At 30.8% G+C, this 22,145-nt stretch overlaps 2 protein-coding genes across 4 annotated transcripts in view; one reads left to right on the forward strand and one right to left on the reverse strand.

Annotated features, from left to right (window-relative positions):
• Nucleotides 1-22,145, forward strand: part of LOC132722701 (protein YIPF5-like) — a 91,206-nt gene that overhangs the window by 24,683 nt on the left and 44,378 nt on the right. The gene's annotated exons all lie outside the window — the stretch shown is intronic.
• On the reverse strand, nt 2,140-5,564 carry LOC132722703 (SLIT and NTRK-like protein 6). Its single transcript, XM_060707227.1, has 2 exons — nt 5,047-5,564; nt 2,140-4,191 (listed from the first exon to the last, which is right to left on the reverse strand). Exons 1-2 carry the CDS (start codon nt 5,522-5,524, stop codon nt 3,758-3,760), a joined length of 912 nt encoding a protein of 303 aa, XP_060563210.1. The 5' UTR covers nt 5,525-5,564; the 3' UTR covers nt 2,140-3,757.

Below are 22,145 nucleotides of genomic sequence, written 5' to 3' on the forward strand. Positions count from 1 at the left end.
GTCATTGTTTCTATTTTTAGAAATTGCGTCATGTTTTTCTATTTTTAGAAATTGCGTCATTTTTTTTCTATTTTTAGAAATTGCGTCATTTTTTTCTATTTTTAGAAATTGCGTCATTTTTTCTATTTTTAGAAATTGCTTCATTTTTTTTCTATTTTTAGAAATTGCGTCATGTTTTTCTATTTTTAGAAATTGCGTCATTTTTTCTATTTTTAGAAATTGCATCATTGTTGCTATTTTTAGAATTTGCGTCATTTTTTTTTTCTATTTTTAGAAATTGCGTCATTTTTTCTATTTTTAGAAATTGTGTCATTGTTGCTATTTTTAGAAATTGCGTCATTTTGTTCTATTTTTAGAAATTGCGTCATTGTTTCTATTTTTAGAAATTGCGTCATTGTTGCTATTTTTAGAAATTGCGTACTGTTGCTATTTTTGTTCTATTTTTAGAATTTGCGTCATTTTTTTTTCTATTTTTAGAAATTGCGTCATTTTTTCTATTTTTAGAAATTGTGTCATTGTTGCTATTTTTAGATATTGTGTCATTTTTTCTATTTTTAGAAATTGCGTCATTGTTGCTATTTTTAGAAATTGCGTCATTGTTGCTATTTTTAGAAATTGCGTACTGTTGCTATTTTTAGAAATATGCTTAATGTTTCTATTCATATATATACAAAATATATAAACAAAACTAATGTGACAAGACAGACCAACTAAATTTATAAAAAGGAAACATCAATATATGTTCAAACCTTTCTATGTTTGCGTTTAGAAAAAGTAAAAAGTCGAGCGTTGCCCCCGCCCGGCGGTGGCTCTTGTTTAATCAAATGAGACAAAACCAGGTATAGGGACAATAACCCCAAATGCAATAGAATTGTTAACAAAAATGCATTATGCCTTAAAGATATGCACTGGATTAGTGGTTGCTAATTACTCAAAGTATGCAGACAATATAAATGCTTAAGTTACTGTTACAGGAATATCCGGTCTTTTACTTAATGTACCGCTAGAGTACATTAATGTCTCAAGGTCATTAAAATCATAATGAGCTTAAAGGGTATAAATCTATATCTTTTTATTTTCTTTTTTTTTAATAAAATTTATCAACAGGTTATCTTGTTCCATATTCTTTGCGTAGATTCTCCAAAAATCGGAGTTGTAAAATTTAAAAATATCTTTTTTTTAACAGACATGAAAAGGTTGTTAACAGATAAAATGGTTCGGAAGAAATATTATTTCTGCTATTTTAAGATAGGGTTTTATCTGTTAGGCAATATTTCTGCATGACTGTTCATTTTTAAGCCAATTTTAACTTACCATATTTATATTTATCAAGCATTTTGGAAGTATTCAATTTTTATATTTCAAGCCCTTCTTTTACACTTTAATATGATTTAGCTGCTTTATATTGAATATTATTAAATTTACAGACAGTTCTCAGACAGTTACATGTGATGATCTTTTTGCATCAAATCAAAATGTAAACTCAAAATAATACAAGATACTTCCAATGAAACATTTCTGATGCAATAAACTTTTATACTATAATAAAATTGCAATTGGATTGTTTCAGTCTATGCATCTCTTAGCTCATTCAGTTGAGTTGGGTTTTGATCCCTTAGTGTTGCTTTAAGTTTGTAACACCTGAGGGTACACCAAAATCATCTTTCCTGTTTCAGTGCCATATGAACCCAAACAAAGAGAAAAAAAAAGTTTCATTCTGATAGATCTATGAGAGCATGCATAAATTTTCACAATCATGGGAATAAAACCTCCCTAGAAAATCAAGGAATTTGTATTGAAATGTGCAAGACCAGGTTGTAACTTCTAAATGGTATTTTTTATCAGGTATGTAATTGCAAACAGTTATATTTTACAGCCAATAGGGATATTAAATTTGTGAAGTTTAACCCCAGATACCTCTTTTCCGACAAAATCAAAGAATGTTAACTAAATACTAGTAATTTAGTATGTCTTTTTTTATTTGTATTTTAATAATGTCAAACTCTTTATTATTAGAATAATGAATTTTGTTATCAGTTATTATGAGAAATTAGGTATATTTATTTTGTATGACAGGGTGTGAACAAGCAATCTATGAGTTAATCAACTCAGTAAATGTAATAAAAAAAAATGTCACAATTATTTCAAGCACACTTTTATTTTTCACAAATGTTTCATAATTTTGTTATGACACATACAGTTTCTGATAGGTAAAATCTTGATAAGTATAATAATTACCTATGTAATTTTAACATTTCATTTCAATGAGTGACAGTGTACAAACATGTGACAATGATTCATGAAATTGCACTTAAGATATTGAAAATAAAAATGAACAAGTGAAATACTGCATATTTTGTTAATGGTCCCAGATAATTATTTGTATAGGTACATAATTAAACTGTAAAATCAAAAGAATTTTTCACAGGAGATTTTTTTTTATCTTCCTGAATTTTATAGTTTTAATGATCCAGCTTACCAAATTTTGATTTCAACAGAAAAAAATATTAATATCATGAAGTTACAGGAGTTAAATTGACAAAACTGCTCAGTGTAATAATTATTCTCACAATAAATTAACTTTCTTGTGAAAAATTTATTGTACAGCAAAATTAAATGACTTCAACATTAAACCATTTGACAGCAATTGATATTATAATTTTGAGTTAGTCATATATTATTTGGATAAAGACATATCAAAAGCAATTAGAGTTAATGATATAAATTATATATATATTTGACAAATATAGATATGATAATGCAATGCCCTCTGGCGAGATTTTACAGTGATATATATAACATAGACATGTACCGAATTACACAGATATTTTAAACACTGATGATTTTCCTCTTTATGGTTCTACAAGCAATTTAGACTTGCCTTTTTAATTACAAAGCCTGAGGCCAGCTTGTACAGGCATGCTTTAATATTCTGTCCAGATTCTTTACTGTTAACAGCATGCATAGATGTAAAATTTTACAGTTTAATTCTTTAAATTCACAGTCAACAAGCATTTAATTCGAAGCAAAAATTTTTTTAAAAATCTTATAGTGGTATAAAATACAGAACTGTAGCATGGTATAGGTATGATGTAATGTTTGTTATTAAACTGTTTATTTTGTATAACATTCAAGCAATATTTTCAGTCACATCTGAACAAAATCTGAGAATTTAGCCATAGTATTTAAAAAAGGTTTTTATGCATCCAGATTTTACATCAAATTTTCCAAATGGGTTCATTGATTATGAAATAGGAAATAATTCTCTAGCTTTAAGTTTTTTAATGTTAATCTATAATTATGATCAATATAAAAATAAGTTTGAACTGTCAAAATGCATGAAATCTGAAGTAATGTCATCTTGCTTATAATAATTTTTGGAAAAAAAAAGGAAAATAAAAGATCTGAAATTACTGGAAGAAAGCAAAGATATTTACAGGCATATAAATTTTACAGAAACAAGAAGAAAAAACCTTTCCACAAGTAAAAGTTAGAAGTATATTCCCAGTGTATGGAAAGCTTAACTGTAACAGAAAGACTTCCTTTATGAATTGCAAATAAGAAAAGCTTATTATGTTCTTTGAGAAAGATCTGGGATTTGAATATTTAAGACATAACTTTAAACCTTGAAACAGTTGTTTTTTATGAAATCAAATGTTAACTTTATTATAGATTTAATGTAAAATATTGTCAAACAAGTTTTAAACTTTTTTGTGTCATGACTGCTTTGTATAAGAAACATGAAAATAAAAACATATTAAACAGCTGTTCCATATCTATCTACAGTCCCTGGTTTTGGAAGAGATAGTCTAAATCCATTTTCCTTGTCACCATAGCTACTTTGTGAATGTAATGACACAGTTTCTCTCGAATTAAAACTACGCGGAGGTTTTTTTGGCGGGCTTATTATACCCAAATGTCCGACTGAAGCACTTTTATGATTAGCAGAAACACTGTTACTCCGTACCACTGGCGTCGAACCGTAATCTGCTGAATGGTGCGGAGAATATCCGCGAGGTAATGTTCGGGTTCGGTGAGGAATGTAAATTTGGTCATGAGCGATGTAACCGTTATGTGGCAATGTTGACGCCCTGTGTGGCATTATTTGACCAACACTGTAAGAAGGAATGATAAATCCATTATCATCAGAATAAGGGCTAAAGTCAGGCGGGTGTTTTTGCATTAAAAAACCCCCCAAAAATTTTATAGTTTATTGTTATTTTGGGTTAAATAATTGTTTTGTAGAAGCAAAAAAATCGTTTGGAAAAATTAAAAATTGCTTTATAAAAAGGGGCTTTTGGGGGCTGAGAATTTGGGGAAAAAAATTTTTAATTTGGCATGTTGTTCCATTGTGAAAAATTTACTCCTTTTTTAATTTTTTATTTTTTTTGTTTACTTTGTGAAATTTAAATTTTCGTTTGAACATTTATCCCGGGTCGTTTTCTTTTTGTTTTTAAAAAGGAAAAATATTTTTTGTGTTGGATGGGGAATCGGCATCGGGGGCCTTTGTAAAGAATCGTACATGATTTATTTTATCCTTTTAGCTCAAAATGACAAAATAAACCTCCGGGAAATTCATGTTAAAAACATTTGTTCTTTTTAGGGGGTTTTGGGTTTTTAAATTCCCCTTGCTTTCAGTGTCCTCGAAATCATTCTAATTTTATTCTTTTTTTCCCCTTTTTTTAACGTTTCTCTTGGGAGCCTCAGCAAAAACACCTTCATAATGGAAAAAAACGACGCCCCCAATTTTTGAAAAAGCTTTTTGGCATTACGTGTTCTATTTTTTTTTCTCCCTTTATCCTTCCCTGTGCCCTTTCCCTTTGGGAAATAAAAAATTTTGATGGTCAAAGGGGGTCTTAAAATTTTCCAAAATTGTCAAAAGCCGTTCCAAATCTTTTTCTGGGGTAGCTTTTGTATTTTGCAAAATCGTTATATTGAAAAATTTTAAAATTAAGTTTTAGGTAAAACCCTGGTATCGCCTTTTAGATTCAACTTCATATTATTGTTTTCCGGGTTTAATTTTTAAGGGTTCCCCTTTTTTTAAACCCTTGAATTCAACATATGGATCAGACATGTACTTACAGAAAAGTTCAACCTCTCCGCCTTTAGGCGTCTCGATATTTCTCGCTTTTGAGTACATTCTAATAGGACAAATAAACCAGCCACCAGTAAGCGTAGAAAAAGATCGCTGTTTAATTATTGATGGACCGTCACAAATGGGCTCATCTGTATGAAATTTCCATCTTAGTCTTTGAATTTCCGATTCACTGTTGTTTTTCAGCCACTCAAGTAACCATCGTAAATTACAATCGCAGAACCATGGATTATTAAAGAGCTTAATTTCCTTAAGTTCTGAACTGAAAAACCTAAATACAGATCCATTTAGGAATGACAAAGCATTATTCTGAAGTTCAAGTTGTTGTAAGTTGAATAATCCATTGAAAGCTTTCGGATGTATGAACTCAATATGGTTTCCCGATAAATACAAATTTGTCAGTTTGGAAACATTTTTGAAAGTATTCATTGGAATAGATGTAATTCTGTTACCACGGAGTAAAAGCGTCGAAAAAATTTAAGTTTTACCCAAAACTGGGGCGGAATTTTTTCCCGGTTATTAAAAGAAAAAATTAAAAAATGTAATGTTTTTAAATCGATTAAAAAACTTTGGGTTTAAGTCTCGATTAAAGTATTGGGTTTGGGAAACGAATCTCCAAAAATTTTGTTTCACAAAGAGTGGGCCCTTTAAATTCTGTGATTTTTTGGTTATTAAAGATCTAGGGACCCAAAATTATGCGGGGAAAATTTAGGAGGCACTTTCGCGTTTTTGGGGGCTTTTGCCACGCCCCATTTTTCCAAATTCTGTTGTTGGATGGAAAGCACTCATAAAAAGGGAGCCAAAACCCCCCCCTGAGCAAATTTGATATTTGTATAAAACAGCCGATCATGTTCAATATATTTCCAAATTTGCATCCTGTTTTATGTTCCCAATTATTTGGTTTTTAAATTTTTCCAAAAAAATAATCATGAACTGAACTAATTAACCGTAAATAATCCATGGAATTATTCAAACCCCATATGTTTAAATCAATACTTATAATTTCATTGCTAGACTGTGTAGTAATATGACACGTATTCCTAGAAAATTTCATTCCATCACTTAAATTCAAATTTTCCAAAGTTTAGAACACACACAATTGTAATATTCCAAGATATGTTTCTTCCTATTCACATAATTGAATTTCCATTTCAAATTATATCAGTATAGTAAATGTAACTCCTCATTTTCACTAATTTTGAAAATGTAAAAAAAAAATTTTCTCATAAAATCCACGAGTTGTTATTGTTTCACTACGCTGTTGTATTCTACCTACTATTAGAGACTATATCTATTAGACATCTATCAATGAGCTGGTTACCATGAAAACGATGGCTTTTTTTCTCACAGAATATTTTCCAATATAATGATCAGCACACTTTTAGATCCTGCCTCCTACTGCACAAAGAAAGCTAATAAATCATCCTTATTTGTTAACAAAAAGATAAAAATATTTTTTATCAGCTATATTATTTTCCATTCATTAATTTCTGACTTTATCAGTTAAAACCCATTGGAAAGTGCCTGTGTATTTTTTACTGAGTGTTCTCCCTCTTTGAAATATTCTTTATGATTAAAAATATCATCAACATTAGCCTCCTGTCTTTATTGTAGATTTTTTTTTTAAAACAACATTAACTGCCTTGAATATTGATTCTCAGTTTATATGGAAACAATTCCGTAGCAACAGTTTTTCTCTTAATTTGTCATTCCTTAATAATATTTCCATTCAAATTTTCACGCTTTGAAAACGTTCAGAATGATTTCTGTCAATACAATTTCACGCCTTTCTGCTGATGAAATACAGTACTTTGTCAATGTTCCATTTAGATATTGACACTTTGTATTTTTCACAGTTTTTTCCGACGTTGAAATTTCGTCATGTCATATTTTCATGATGATTTTTGAGTGTATTTTCATCAATAACTTGTGATCAATACATTGTCAGCACAATTCAATGGTGCACTGTTAAATTTCCACCAATATTGTACACTTTTTAAGTAATTATTGGAAGTTCCTGTAAGGCGATGATCATTAATACAGTAATATCCCATTAATAATTCGAAAAGTCACACGTGTTATGTAAATATTATTGAGTATATTCTCCCAGTAGTGCGGCAACAGATTTTTTTACCAGCCAACTTGTATCGTTATTGTAACACACTGGTGACTCTCGTCGCTGCTTCTTAAACATCTGTCATTCAGCGTCACATTTTGTCGGGAACGTAGAATAAGACCTAAAATTTTTTTGTTTTGTCTAATTCCTTTGATAAATTTCCGGAAACCCCGGCTTAAAAAAATGTTAGAAAAGCAAAGGGATTAGTGTTACTCCTATTTAAAAATTTTTTTTTTCCGCTGACTTTTTTGTTTTCCCTTAAAAGGGTTTTTACTTGGGCATATGTCGAAATTTGCGGAGGAGTTTTGGTTTGTTTGCCGATCATGTGGGCTATTGCCCCTTCATTAAAGTTTATTTTTGCATCCTTTAAAATTTTAAAAAAAACAAAATGGGTAGGATGTTTAATTTTTTCATCTTTTTTTAAACACCCTCAAACTTATTTTGATTTTTTGGGATTATGCATGAAGGGGAAAATGGGTTTATGTGTTGTTTTGAAAGGGTTTTTAATTTGGGCCCTTTAGGGAAAATTTTTTTAAATGCACTTATCTTCTTTTATCTATAAAATTTAGTTTTTGATATGTTTGTCTGAAAAAATTTTTTAAAAAGTTGTGTTTAATTTTGCTGCATTTTTTTGGGTTTATTAAAAATACCCAAATTTTTTTTTCTTGGGCTTAAAATGTTATTAAATTTTTTAGGGGTTTTTTTACTAGTTTGGGTGGCCCCCTACTTTGGGATTTAAAGTTGAAAAATTTTAAATTTCTTTTAAAAAGGGAATTTCCGTCCCTTTTTTTCAAAATTCCCGTAGCTGAGTTTTTAAATTTTACTTGTGGTTGCCGTTTCAAAACTCATTTTAGGCCTCTCAGGAACCCGTATTTAACAATCTGGGGGCAAAAAATGTGGAATTTTTTTCTAGGGGGATATTAAAAATCAAGGCTTCTCTAGGTTTTTACATTTTTTTTCCACTGGGTACAAATTTGTTTTCGATTTTTTTAAGGCTTTGGGAACCGATAGGGATCTGTAGTAAAAAAATTTTCGTGCCAAACTTTATTCTGAGTTTTTTTTCGTTTTGGGGCCGAAATTTGCTTTTAGAGGCGGATATTGCCCCGTACGAAAAAAGCCAAATTTCGTCGCCCGGGGTCTTGTTTTGGGCTTTGGGGTTTTGGAGCCAATTTCTAAATTAAATTTTTTTAAATTTTGGCCCGAGTTTTGTTTATTTTAAAAAAGGGCAAATGAAAAAAATTTCCGGTTTTTTGTTTTTTTTTGGTGTGCTTTGTGAAACGGAAAAGGGCCTTTTAAAAAGGTAGTAATTTGGGCCTTAAACAGGGGTGATCAAAAACAGGCCCATAAAAAAAAGGTTTTTTATTTAAAAAATTTTTTTAATTTTGAATGTTTTTAACTTTTTTGGGAAAATGGGGCATCCGAGTATTTTTTGAAAAGTACCCAACAAAACCAAATTTTCTGTCTGGACCAAAAATTCTTGTTGTTTCCCTTGAAACTGCTTTCGTCCAAACTTTTATGTCTTTCCCCAGTCACATTGATTTATTCCCTGTAATTAGAGAGAGAAACATGCAATTATATCATTATCAAATTCTTTGAAATTCTTATCTTAGAACTGGAGTTTTTTATGATGAAATTTGATCATCATTCATTCAGTAGCATTACTATGTTTCAGTATTAAAGATGAAACCATGGTGATCAAAGCAAGGGACTAAAATTAGTAGAATTCTATGAGAAATATAGGGTATCAAATTAAATTATGTGTCTTTGCAATTCTTTTGTGATTATTGAAAGTATGCTATAGATTTTCAAGGAAAGCAGGTGGCGAGTTAAGCCAATATTGAAATAAAATATTCTTCACTCTTTTTGCCATATCATGCTAAATATCTTAAATGCACTTTCCTATCTCAGTCTTGGCAAATTTTTAGCATTCATCATTTTTAGGGAAAATTTCAAAATAAGTAAACAGGGCCCGATCAATTTTGAGGGGCGTTTTCTTTTCAGTTGAAAGGGTGTGCCGGGTTTAAATTTTTTACCCCAATTTTGCTTTCTTCGGGATTTTCAGTTTTGGCCCCAGCAGGCTTATGGGGGGGTTTGGGTAAAATTTCCCACAAATTTCTGCTCTTAAAAATTTGAGGGGGGTAATCAGTTGTGACAAAAGTTTCCCAAAAGGATGTTAATGTAAATTTTCAAAGTAGTAAAAACTACAAGGGTTGGTTTATAATAAAGTTTATGATTAGCAAATCTTTTTAAATACTAATCATGTTATTTTTTTCCCGTAATTTCTAAAATTTATGTGGAAATTTTTGGGGGGTTTTTTAAAATTTGCCTTTTTCATGCTTTCTTATCTACTAATATTTGTACTGCTGAATATTTCTTTTTGCTTGATGAAATACCCCACAAGACTTATTCCTGAATTGTTATGTAAATATAGGCTGGTATGAAGCATTAGCATTATTGGACATGCATAATAATGCAGTGGGTCATTGTTTTACATTGGTGTTTACTGGATATGAGTAATTTTTAAATTTGATAAGCCCATACCTCAAACCTAATGATTTAACAAATAAATATTTTTATGGGAGAGGCATAAATTCAGTCACTGTCCTCAAGAAGGAGTGGTTTATAAATATTACAATTTTTACAGATATTTTTTATATTTACTTTGATGACAAAATATCTCTTTATTAGGGATAGATCCGTCTTTTCTTTGACCTAATAGCATTCTGGAAACAATGTTGCCCATTTAGGAATTTGAGCGGAGGAGTTTATAATGACAGACATAAATCAGCTTGTCTCCTACTCGGCCAATCAAAGATACATTATCCAAGATCTATTTTTATTAATATTCTTGAATTCGCCATTTATAGACTAGAGACTTAATACATGCAAAAATCCATCCTAAAATTCATTCTCCCATGGTGCAACCAAACTAAAATGTCATTTATCTTGAGCCTCCTTTTTTGTTCAGAATCCAATCGTCTGAAGGAAGAAAATTTGATATTTTTTCCTGCTGAATTGCAACTTTTCGATTGTAGGATGGTTTTTGAAATTAGGTTTATGTCGCCTTAAAGGCGCTTTAATTAATTAATTGTAAATAAAGAACGGCACCTGTCTTTGCGTGAGTAGACAACTGGGTAATTAAATGATCAATAATATAGTTTATACCAGTGTCCATGATGATCAATCATATTACATGCAATGTCATTCATTATTATGCGGTAATTATTAATATAATGATAAAAGCTGGTCTTACTGAGAGAAACAAATAGCATTCTATAAAATCCATGCATTCCTTCTTATTTGTATTTTTTACCTGACAAGTTTTCACATTATGTTAAATTAGTTTATCCAAATTTATATTAGTTTGATTGTGTTTTATTTTAGCTATAAGCTTATTGAAACACACTCGAATCCGTTCCTGGAATGAACCAGTACTAAGCAATGAATGTAAAGTTTCTTGCGCAAGGAAACAATTGACGGCTTGGCCCAGACACTCGGTTTGAACACACACGGTCATCAATTCATAGATTACTAGTCTGAAGACTTAACCACTCAGCCGCGCCGCCGCATCATGTTTAATTTAACCATTATATAGGAAATCAAATTACATGAAAGTACTTTTAACAAAGTAAACAAAATCGAAATTTCCTGCCTTCATTCATTCAAGAAGAAACCTGGCATGTTTCGCTTTTTTTTCACATGCATGGGAATGTAAACAAAGAAACATAGCAGTTGAGGGCGGAGAAAAAGAAAAAAACACCCAACAGTGAAAAAGAGGAAGAAAAAAAAACCGGTTAAATTGTTATAGAACGATTTGCAGGAAATAGGGAACAGATGTGATGCATTTTTATGTCAGTATCTGTAACAGCTTACAAGAGAAGCATTTGAAGATCAAGGCTAGATAATAAAACAGATGTTCTGCTAATCATGAAGCATGATAAATGCTCATTGCTGATGAATTTTTCAGATTGCATTCAAGCTTCACTTCGTTATGAATTAAAGTGTCTACAGTTCACAGTGCGTAGAATCTTTTTTTTTATGATTAATTTTTTACTCTGCGGCAATTTTTTTTTTGTTCAATTTATGTCTATGGCACCTGATGCTTTAAGGAGCAAAGACGAAGAAGAAAAGAAAATAATTTATGGTTTGACATTCATTTAAAGGATAAAAACTCATAGATATATGAAATATGGACTATAAATTTTGTACATTGATTCTTTTTAGTGTGTTTAAAATAAATAAAATAAGTGAAATTATATATTAATAAATTGCTGTAGTGAAAGAAAGTAGAAAGTAGGAAAAAGAAAACAGCTTATAAACAGACACATGTACATGGAGTAACTTCCAAACAAGTCATTTCAATTTGCGTATTGTGTAACGTCCTTCAGCAGTTTTACGTTGATGAACTTGTTCTGACATATGATAACAGGATTCTTTTAATCATTTTTAAGGCTAACAGTGTTGACTTATGTTCTTTATGATAAATAATAAACATTGTAAATTAAATTCATGCTTAAAAAAATATTTTTGTTTACTTGCATGATTAAATAACTATCTGAATCCTCACCAGAAAATGTTTTCTCCAATCCTTTTATTATTCTGAATGGTGCTTATAATAGAGTCTTTTGTATGTCATAATGTACTATAAAATATTCCAGCTGTCTTTGACATTCTTATCTTTAACTGTGAATATTGTTCTGATGGCTGCTGAGGGCAGTAAAAAGGCAAGCCTCTAGAAATCCAGATTAAAAGGACTAAGTCTTTGAGTAAATTTTCTGAATATGACCTTTCAATGAAAACTGGAGACAATTATCCAAGGAAATATTAGCATTTGAAACCATTCCTATTTTCAGTTGTCTAATAATTATTCTAGACCCATCCTATTTATTCATTATAATCAGAGGATGATGTTCTATCAGTGAAAATTAAATAAGTAAGGTGAATTATCATTAGGATAGTCTGTTAACGTACAGATTAAAATTGACAGATATCATTAAGATACCTGTAAAAAATAAAAATGAATTAAAATGAAAGATATTGTGTTTGTCTAACATGAGGCGACTTACTTACATGTAATACCTAAGTTACAATGAAATATTTCAAAATTACAAAAAAATGAATTATTTCAAACAAGATGCATTATCGTATTAGGACATTATAAATAAGCAAAATAAACAACAACAAAAAAACTTTTAGACAAGTAAGTTCAATCAATCTTTAGCTTCAGAAAGAAGTCATTTTTGATGATGAGGAAATTTTGTTGTAATAAAGGGAGATTATAATTAAAGGGAGATAATAGGAAAGTCACTCATTTTTATCAAAGTTAGACAGTCGCCTAAATTTATTAAAGAGGTAACTAAGTTTATCACCAAATCCCAGGTAAATTAGAAGCTAAACAAATGGTTAGTAAAAAGATGTGTTAATTGACATATAATTGGCAATCAGTTGCCAACTTTCCTATGATGTGTTTATAAATTTGCTGATAATAACAGGTTAATTGGGTCTGAACATCTAAATCAGTCACCTATCAAGGTGCTTTGATACTATTTCTGTTATAAGATAACAATAAATGAACAACTATTTTGGTTATTCACGCAGTCTTGTAATTAAAAAAAAATTCCCAGTATAAGTAATCCTAATCACTGGTAGCTTGTCAGGTTCAATCCCCTGGCGAGGTCAGATATTGGTAAATTGACTGGTTATTATAGCCCAGAAAATCTGAGTTTGATGGACTGACAAAAAATGTGGAAATATTAGCATAAAAACTAAGGAAACGCACAAATGCGACAAGACCAACCTTACTCTGGTAATTAACATTATTAACTGCGACAAAGTCAAACTTAGGAAATGTAAATTAGGGCAAAACCAAATATAATTAATGATATAATAATGATTTAATGCTATTATAAGAGTTATAATTTATATGATTATAAAATGAGCCTTTACGAGATTTTGAAATAAAAAAAGTCACGTCATACTTAGATTTGGTAAAATCAGACTATATTCAAACATCTTGCATTTGACTTACATAAGTGACTTTATTTTAATAAATCCCTTATAAAAAACAAATAATTTCAATGTTTGAATTATAATGATTAAGGAACCAACAGTTGACTACGGCCTGTCATTTATTATTACAATTTTAAAGCAGTTACTTTGAAAGTAAACATGTCTGTTTTAGAGACTTAAAACTTTAAATCTTTTCTCAAGCTTGATTGATTTGAAAGAACAGACAATAAAATACTTGCTATGATGTAGTTTGTAACTCCTAGTCTAAGCTTTAATATATACAATTGTTTACAAACACTGGCTGAGGGCCAGAAGCTGTAAACAACACATTTGGCAAGTAAAAGAGGCTGTAAGTCCACTCTGCCTGTCAGACTTTCAATATAACAGTCTATTGTATCATGTAATTTGTAATGCAAAGCCTAAGAGAATAGTTTTTTACACCATTACATCAATCTTGTTGTATGGAAGTTATAGATCAGGCTACAAGAAATGAAATATTCACCCAATTAATTATATCCTATTCAAAGATTGCAATCAAGCATTTTAGTCATGAAAACCTTAAGCTTTATTTAAACATACTTGTAATTATAATGTATGTTTTTAGTATTAAGAATTACTAAATTAGATTTTCTCAATCTGTTAATGGTATTGGACAAATTTCTTCTTGTTGTAGGCTACAGTTTGATAAATCAAATAATAACAGAAACCCACCCACACCTTATAGAACATTCATTTCCTTTTCGCATGAAAACTTGGGTTTTCATTTTATACATTAAAAACAATGAATATGTTTCCAAACATCATTTATAATTATATGCATCAAAATTACAAATTGTCAGTGTATGAATATGTGGATGGAAATTTTAGTATTTCTGATTGTCTGTAAAGCAGAGGTTGACAATGAATACCACTGTACACAAACATGATAACAAATGTATATATTGATTAAAATTAAGCCATTTTAATTATATTAAGCCAAATTGTCGACAAGAAAGTATAATGATGTATTGTGTTTAAAGGAGTTATCAAACTTACTTAAACCAGAACAGGCTCAATAAAACCCAGCCTGCAACATTTTCAGCATTTGCCATTTTGGGTTTTCTTTACAGATTATATTTATCTCTATTTTGCAAATTTATTTAATGCCATTCCTGCTAAATGGTCATGAAAAAATAATGATGTGCTGATATTGTTAAAAGGAGTAACCAAACTTGGTAGTAATCCTACCTACTAAAGACCAATTCTAGAACAAATTTTTAACAAAAATATAGAATATAAAAGAAGAAAGTAACTTGAATTAACTCACTATCCCTCGGGAATATTTACAGTATAGTTTTCAATAAATGGTAGAGGCACACTCCTTGAAATAAATTCTATCATTTGAAATTAAAGGTCAAAAATAATGATTCTGATATTTAAAGGATGAGCCATCCTTTGGGAAACATTATTGTCTAATATCATATTTATTCATCTCATTTCAATCTAAACTTTGAAATGGAAAATGTTTGTTACTAATGAATATGTTATTGATCTTCATTTTGTTTCACTGCATGCAACTATTTCACTTGTTGAGTCAAATGTTTAGTTTGGAAATTCAAGCTGGAAATAGAAACTTAAAGAAACAGTCTCATTACCATGTCCTTAGTTTCTCTGATTATAGAAATTATCAGTGTCTAATGTTTATCTAAAGAGATTTCAGTAACCCTTTATACATGAAGATAGACATTGACTATAAATGCAATTTTAGAATTAATTTCCTTAAATTTTAATACTTTGTAGATGCAAAATATTTCATGCATATTTCATGTGTTTGAAATTCTGAAAAGTGGATGTAATAAGTAAGTGGCATATAAGCATTTTTTTAGCTTTTATACCAGGAGAATACATGACTATTCTTAAATTTATCCTTCAGCCTTTGATAATGCGTCCAGGGTTTGTAAAAAAAATCATAAAAATTGCACTGTTCATGCAGTTTAGATCAATAAAGGGAGGTAATTGCCTGCTATGTCATTATCATAATTTGTATATAATGGAGAAGTAATGAAAGTAGAATAATCTTCAAGGACTTGAGAGCATTATCTGGGCAATTACTGGAAGTGATAGTAAAGATACCCCATAATTCACCAGAAAATTTGCAATCATTCCATGGCAATGGACTTTGTACTACTGATGAACTCCTGGGGTAATGTCAGTTTTAAAGACAATAGCGGTCATTATAAGAAAACATTGAGATGATGAACTTCAATGGCGCTAAAGGCAGCATGTCCAAATCTTTGGCCTGTTTTTGCATACCAAAAGATTAATTCCTTATATACAGTTGTAATTTTGATATACTAGATTGATGAAAATCATGTATAAAATCTTTGAATGGATCAATTCTTATAGTAACTTTCAATACTAAAAATCTTGTTGAACATTGGTCACTTATATTGAACTGAAAAGTATTGGTTGACAATTGGCCATTTACTTCCTTGATCTAAAATCATTAGCTAACGATATCTCTTATTCAAATTAAGCGATGGCAATAATTGAATATGTCGAATGAAATAACATGTGTAAAATAATGCACAAAAGTGTAATTCTTCATTATCAGTATTTTATTGCCTTTGTCACAAGGTAATAAATTTGGCAAAATGAGTTGATTGTACTTTTCAATTACTCCAAGTATCTTGATATATTGCCGTTTTACAACCTTTTTTAAGTGAAAATTTCTTTCATTCTCTTTCATTGAAAAAATGGATGCGTTCGATAATGTGTTACATTATGGAAATTGAAAATATTGATGGGCTATTTCCTGCATTGTCAAAATTTAATAATGCTACCCATGATTCATGGTTACCATAATTATTTCATTATGTAGCAGTACAAATGTACCTAGGACATGGAATTTTTTTTAACTTTAATGCCAGCAGGTAACCTATCTGCATTTTCAATTGGTGTAGAACTTTTTCCTAATGGTATATTCAAGTTGCCTGCCAATTTGTACTATATACTTAGAAATGTTTATCATTTATGGAGCCAGAAAGTGATTATTCAGACATTGAGTAAACAATGGTTACAGAACAAAATAATGTCATAGTAGTTTTAAGTCTAAGTCTTTAATTTCAGATTTTATTATTTAAATAGATCATTGTTACTTAATTATTAGCTCCTGAGAAAGTCAATAACCCTTTAGTACAGACATTGAAATTTGTAAGTGATTTTGCAAGAAATTAACTTGAATTTGAAATTTTTAGTTTAAAAAAATGTGACAAAATATTGCCTAAATTATAATGTATAAATCCAGGCCAAGTCCAACATTGAGATTTAAAACAAAGATCTCTTTACATGTTAACTTAAGAGACATCAGTACAATTAACAGTAAAGGACACAAAGAAATGCCTTGTTTTACACCCATTACATGCAAATTACTACAGGCTTTATTACATGTAAATTTTGGCGCAAATTCATGCATTAAAATACTGCGTTGGGAGACGTTCTTAGTATAATGTGACGCTGCAACATGCATCACAGTAACTGTTACGGGTTAAAAAAAATTTAGTAACAATATGCAAATAACTTATGCATCGATTCCTCAGAATTATTAGCTCTTTTATTTTCAATATTACATACTTTTTTTTGTAGATTTCTTTGTTTTAGACTAAGAGTAATGGTCAATAAATATGAAGTGCAGTATTTGACATCTCATTATTCAAGCAGTTCAATACATATTCTGATTTAACTTATAGTTAAAATACTTAATTTTGTTTTATTTTTTATTATTAAATATTTATAACGAATATGTTTGTTTAATTACTATGACACAATTGTTTTTGTATATATTTAAATCAAACATATTTCCCGTTTAGGTATTTCCTGTTTGAAAAAAAATATCTGTAACTTTAACCCTTTCCCCCATGAACATATTGTGAAAAATGGCCATTTTCACTGAAAAGCCTCCTCTTACAAGTTCAAACTGCTATGAAACTATGAAAAATGCTTCAATACTAATCAAACTTGGCATAAATGTTGACTGGACCATTGCCTTTGTAACAACATGCTCAGTCTTAAATTTCCTGTTACCATGGCAACGAGGGGACATCTCAAAATTGCCAAAAATCACTTTTTTGCCTCGATTTTTTCCATCAAAATTTACTTCAAAGTGCTGCAACTTCTCAAGGGATTGAGATAGAGTCAAAGGCTTTTCAGCGTTGGTTACACGTTACCTTATGATCAACCTGGGGTCATTTTAAGCCTCTCACAAGTCCAAAATTTTCTTGGCGATGAGGGGGACTCTGCCCCCCTTCAAACCCCCCAAACAGAAGGGGGCACATCCCCCTTCTGGCAACCTCCTGATGTATTATTTGGATGGGGGACAGCGCCGAAAAAATGGTCACTTTTTTTAACAACATTTCTCAAACGAAAAACAGTGTTTGGGGTCTTAATAGGACATTTTTTCACTGTTTGAGGCCTCAAAAAAGGGGGGGGGGGGGGCAAAAAGCCGTCGAAACACGTTTATATAAGGGAAAAGGTTAAGGTGTCTTAAATAATGTTCACAAAAAAATTCTTGTCAAGATTAAATTTAGAATAGTTTATGTCATGTTATAAAAGATGATTTTAAACTGAATTTCCTCAGTAGTTAAAAGAATATTGTAGAAATCATATTGTAACATTAAAAAAAGATGCAAAATATATTTTAATATATACTTACAGTTGAAAATACGTACAAGTTTTAACATCCAATCGTCGAAAAAGTTAAATGAATTGTATTTCTATCCTTATAATGTTATAATGCAACTGTAATGTGACAGAATTTAAAAAAGGAAAGAAACAGCTAGCTTTGTACGAAAACGAAAAAACCAAAAGCACGTCTGACGAACATGTTGAAAGAAACTTTATGCGCACTGCTTTGATAAAGAGGCATTTATCATGCAAAGCATGTCACCATTGTTAAACAAACATTCGCTGAGATCCATGTAATCTTAAGCCCAACTGTCATGATGTAATACACTCAGTGAAATTTGAAACTGATGGATTTATTGAAATTTAAATTTGCATTAACAACTGGGGGTTAGGGCCGGGGATTGAAGGTTGATAAGTGTAAAAAATTTGACTAAATTGTTATAAGGTATGATAATTAACTGTGTTGGCTAATTAGATGAAAGAAAAATGTCAGAATGGTTATCATACTGCACTCGGATAGCAAGATATTGTCAATAAACCAGTCAGTTAAGATCTTGATACCAGGGGTTTATCAATGTTGATTATCAAATATAAAAATTGATAAAAAATATGTTAACATTCAGATATAATTTGATAATTATCTCTATAATGTTCAGATTTTATTAAAAAAATTTCATTCTTTAATTATTTTACCTTCAAAGAGAATCAAAGAGAAACATTATAATGTTATTATATCAAAAATTACTGTTCAAAAATATGTTTCTCTCCCAATTTTAAGGTTGACTGAATTTTCATTTGTTAATGGACAAAAACTTAGTCAAAGTTACAAAAGAAATTTAATGAAAAAAAAAAGATAGGTCACAAAATTCATAAAAATAACACCATAGTGTATGTTAGATTATGTTTAAGAAAAAACACACATAAAATTGAAATTAAGAAATATATATTTACCAATTTTCTTGTACAATGTAACTGTATTATCTATATAATATACTGCATATGTACTATATCTTTATTTAAAGTCCATTATAATATAGATAATTCATTTTTGACTTTCCACAAATTCACCATGATAAAATGTTATGTTCCATTGATGATTATACCATCAGATAAGGAACCGTCAAAACATGAGAAAATTCACAGGACATTATGTTGAAAAAGATAAATTTTGATAAATATATGACATAGTTGTACACAGACACTTCAAATCTATAAATTCTAACACAATTTCAATGATAATGTCTTTAAACAAAAGATAATGTTCTCATCCAATGGTCAACATTTTTTGCTGTCAACATAATATGCCTTGTTAATACAGTTTGATACAATTTGTAGACATGCATTGACAGTATTTTATTTCATTTGATGACAGTTGTTGATGAATTTGATGGTGTTTTTTTTCTGTAGGAGTTTTTTTTTTCTGTAGGATTTGTATAACTGTCCTCATCATATTTTTGTCTTGTATATCATTATTTTATTGTATTGAGAATAATGTCAACATCGAAAATGACACGTGTTTGATATCCAAGTTTTTTTCTTCTCCCTCTAAAGATGTTGTTTTGTTATCAGATACTTTAAGTTTTTGTTTTTTTTGTATCTCAATCTGTCAACATGTAACACGCTGCAGTGAAATTTTTTTTTCTTTTTAAACATTGTATGTATGCAAGACAGTTTTTGTAAGACTTGTTGACATTTTAATGTGGCAGTTTAAAAATGTATGATGACCAAATAATAATCGACAGAATTTTAGTTTTAATATTCACTGGCCACATCTTAATACTACAATATAGTTTGAAAGATATGAATTTATGGTCAAATCAAGTTTCATAAAAAAGGATAAACTTTAAGTAATTTACAGTCTATATTTTTTATTACACTTAATTAACCCATTACTTCATGAGCATTTTGTGAAAAATGGCTGTTTTCATTGAAAAGTCTCCTGTTACAAGTTCAATTTGCTATAATACTATAAAAACTGCTTCAACACTAATCAAACTTGGCACAAATGTTGACTGGACCATTGCACTTGCAACAACATGCTCAGGCTTAAATTTTCTGTTACCATGGCAACGAGGGGACATCTCAAAATTGCCAAAAATCACTATTTTGCATTGATTTTTTCCATCAAAATTGATTTCAAAGTGCTGCACTTTCTCAATGGATTGAGATAGAGTCAAATGCTTTTCAGCGTTGGTTACACGTTACCTTATGATCAATCTGGGGTCATTTACAGCCTCTCACAAGTCCAAAATTTTTCTTGGCGATGAGGGGTCCCCGCCCACCTTCAAACCCCCCAAACAGAAGGGGGCACATCCCCCTTCTGGCAACCCCCTGATGTATCTTTTGGTTGGGGGGCCGCGCCGAAAAAGAGGTCACTTTTATAACAACATTTTTCAAACAAAAACAAGTGTTTGGGGCCTAAATAAGGCATTTTTTCATCATTTGAGACAACAAAAAGGGGGGGGGGGGGTGAAAAAGGCGTTAAAAGGCGTGTATATGAAGTAATGGGTTAACTGAAAATGATGAAAATACTTGAAATTACCCTAAATCGCGTTTTTTCATGTTTAAACATGGCCTGTCATATAAATTTGAAGAAAAATTGTTGTTTTGTAGATTTTTTTATTTTTTTCATTAACCCATTACTTCATGAGCATTTCGTGAAAAATGGCTGTTTTCATTGAAAAGTCTCCCGTTACAAGTTCAAATTGCTATAATACTATAAAAACTGCTTCAACACTAATCAAACTTGGCACAAATGTTGACTGGACCATTGCACTTGCAACAACATGCTCAGGCTTAAATTTTCTGTTACCATGGCAACGAGGGGACATCTCAAAATTGCCAAAAATCACTATTTTGCGTTGATTTTTCCCATCACAATTGATTTCAAAGTGCTGCACTTTCTCAATGGATTGAGATAGAGTCAAATGCTTTTCAGCGTTGGTTACACGTTACCTTATGATCAATCTGGGGTCATTTACAGCCTCTCACAAGTCCAAAATTTTTCTTGGCGATGAGGGGGACTCCGCCCCCCCTTCAAACCCCCCAAACAGAAGGGGGCACGTCCCCCTTCTGGCAACCCCCTGATGTATCTTTTGGTTGGGGGGCCGCGCCGAAAAAGAGGTCACTTTTTTTAACAACATTTTTCAAACAAAAACAAGTGTTTGGGGCCTAAATAAGGCATTTTTTCATCATTTGAGACAACAAAAAGGGGGGGGGGTGAAAAAGGCGTTAAAAGGCGTGTATATGAAGTAATGGGTTAAAAGAATGGACCCTTGAGAACACCCAAAATGACATGATTAATAATGTTGCAGACAGTTACTTGAAAGTGTAAGCTTAGTAACCGTCCATATAACTTCTAGCACCGGCTTAAGCAGAAATGTCAACATTTAACTTAATTTTTAATTTAGGAACATTTGCAGATGTCAGACTTTTAAATACAGAAATATTTTACTGAATCAATTAGGAAATGGTCAATTTTACAAAGAATATTACATATAATATATGTTAGAGCACTCATCCCAAACCTCAGATAGTCTCAGCAGTCTGGTTATCTGCTCAAACTCCGAGTATAGGGGGTCAAAGGTTCAAATGGTTTCTTCTGTAAATAAAGAGTTTTATCATGCTGATTAATTTATCAAGAATAGATAATTAAGATAACTACTGTTTGACTATATGTCATTTCCTTGTGATAAATTATGGCTTGCACACTGTTCAACCATTGTACTGACTGACTGACTGAGTGATCCAATCAGCATTTAGATACAGCAGGAATTTTGCTATGATTGCAGAAGCAATGCCGAACTGTAACAGCTATGATTTTCATACTAAGCTGTGTCATTCTGCTTTGATTTATTTTGTAGCTGTGTATTATTATTATATTATTTGGTAGATTTTGCTATTGACCATCTTAATATTAACAATTTATAGGTGTAAATGGGTTATAGGGTTCATGCAGTTTATCCTCATTGGTTTCAGTTTTGACATAGGCTTATTGGTTTTAGTTTGGCCATTGGCTTATTCTGGTTTCAGTTTGGCCATGAGCTTATTGGTTTCAGTTTAGCCATGGGCTCATTGGTTTAAGTTCGGCCATGGGCTTATTGGTTTCAGTTTGGCCATGGGCTTATTGGTTTCAGTTTAGCCATGGGCTCAATGGTTTCAGTTTGGCCATGGGCTTATTCTGGTTTCAGTTTGGTCATGCTCTTATTGGTTTCAGTTTAGCCATGGGCTCATTGGTTACAGTTTGGCTATTATCAATATAAG

Source organism: Ruditapes philippinarum, unplaced genomic scaffold (genome assembly GCF_026571515.1).
Source record: "Ruditapes philippinarum isolate M1 unplaced genomic scaffold, ASM2657151v2 ctg2695_1_1_1_1, whole genome shotgun sequence".
NCBI lineage: Eukaryota > Metazoa > Mollusca > Bivalvia > Venerida > Veneridae > Ruditapes > Ruditapes philippinarum.

What these genes read in the sequence shown, in the direction of transcription:
- LOC132722703 (XM_060707227.1), bottom strand. Translation starts at nt 5,524, where the DNA reads ATGAATACTTTCAAAAATGTTTCCAAACTGACAAATTTGTATTTATCG. An exon ending in TCCATATGTTGAATTCAAGG is followed by an intron (nt 4,192 to 5,046) that starts GTTTAAAAAAAG and finishes AATTTTTGGGGG; the next exon opens with GTTTTTTAATGCAAAAACAC.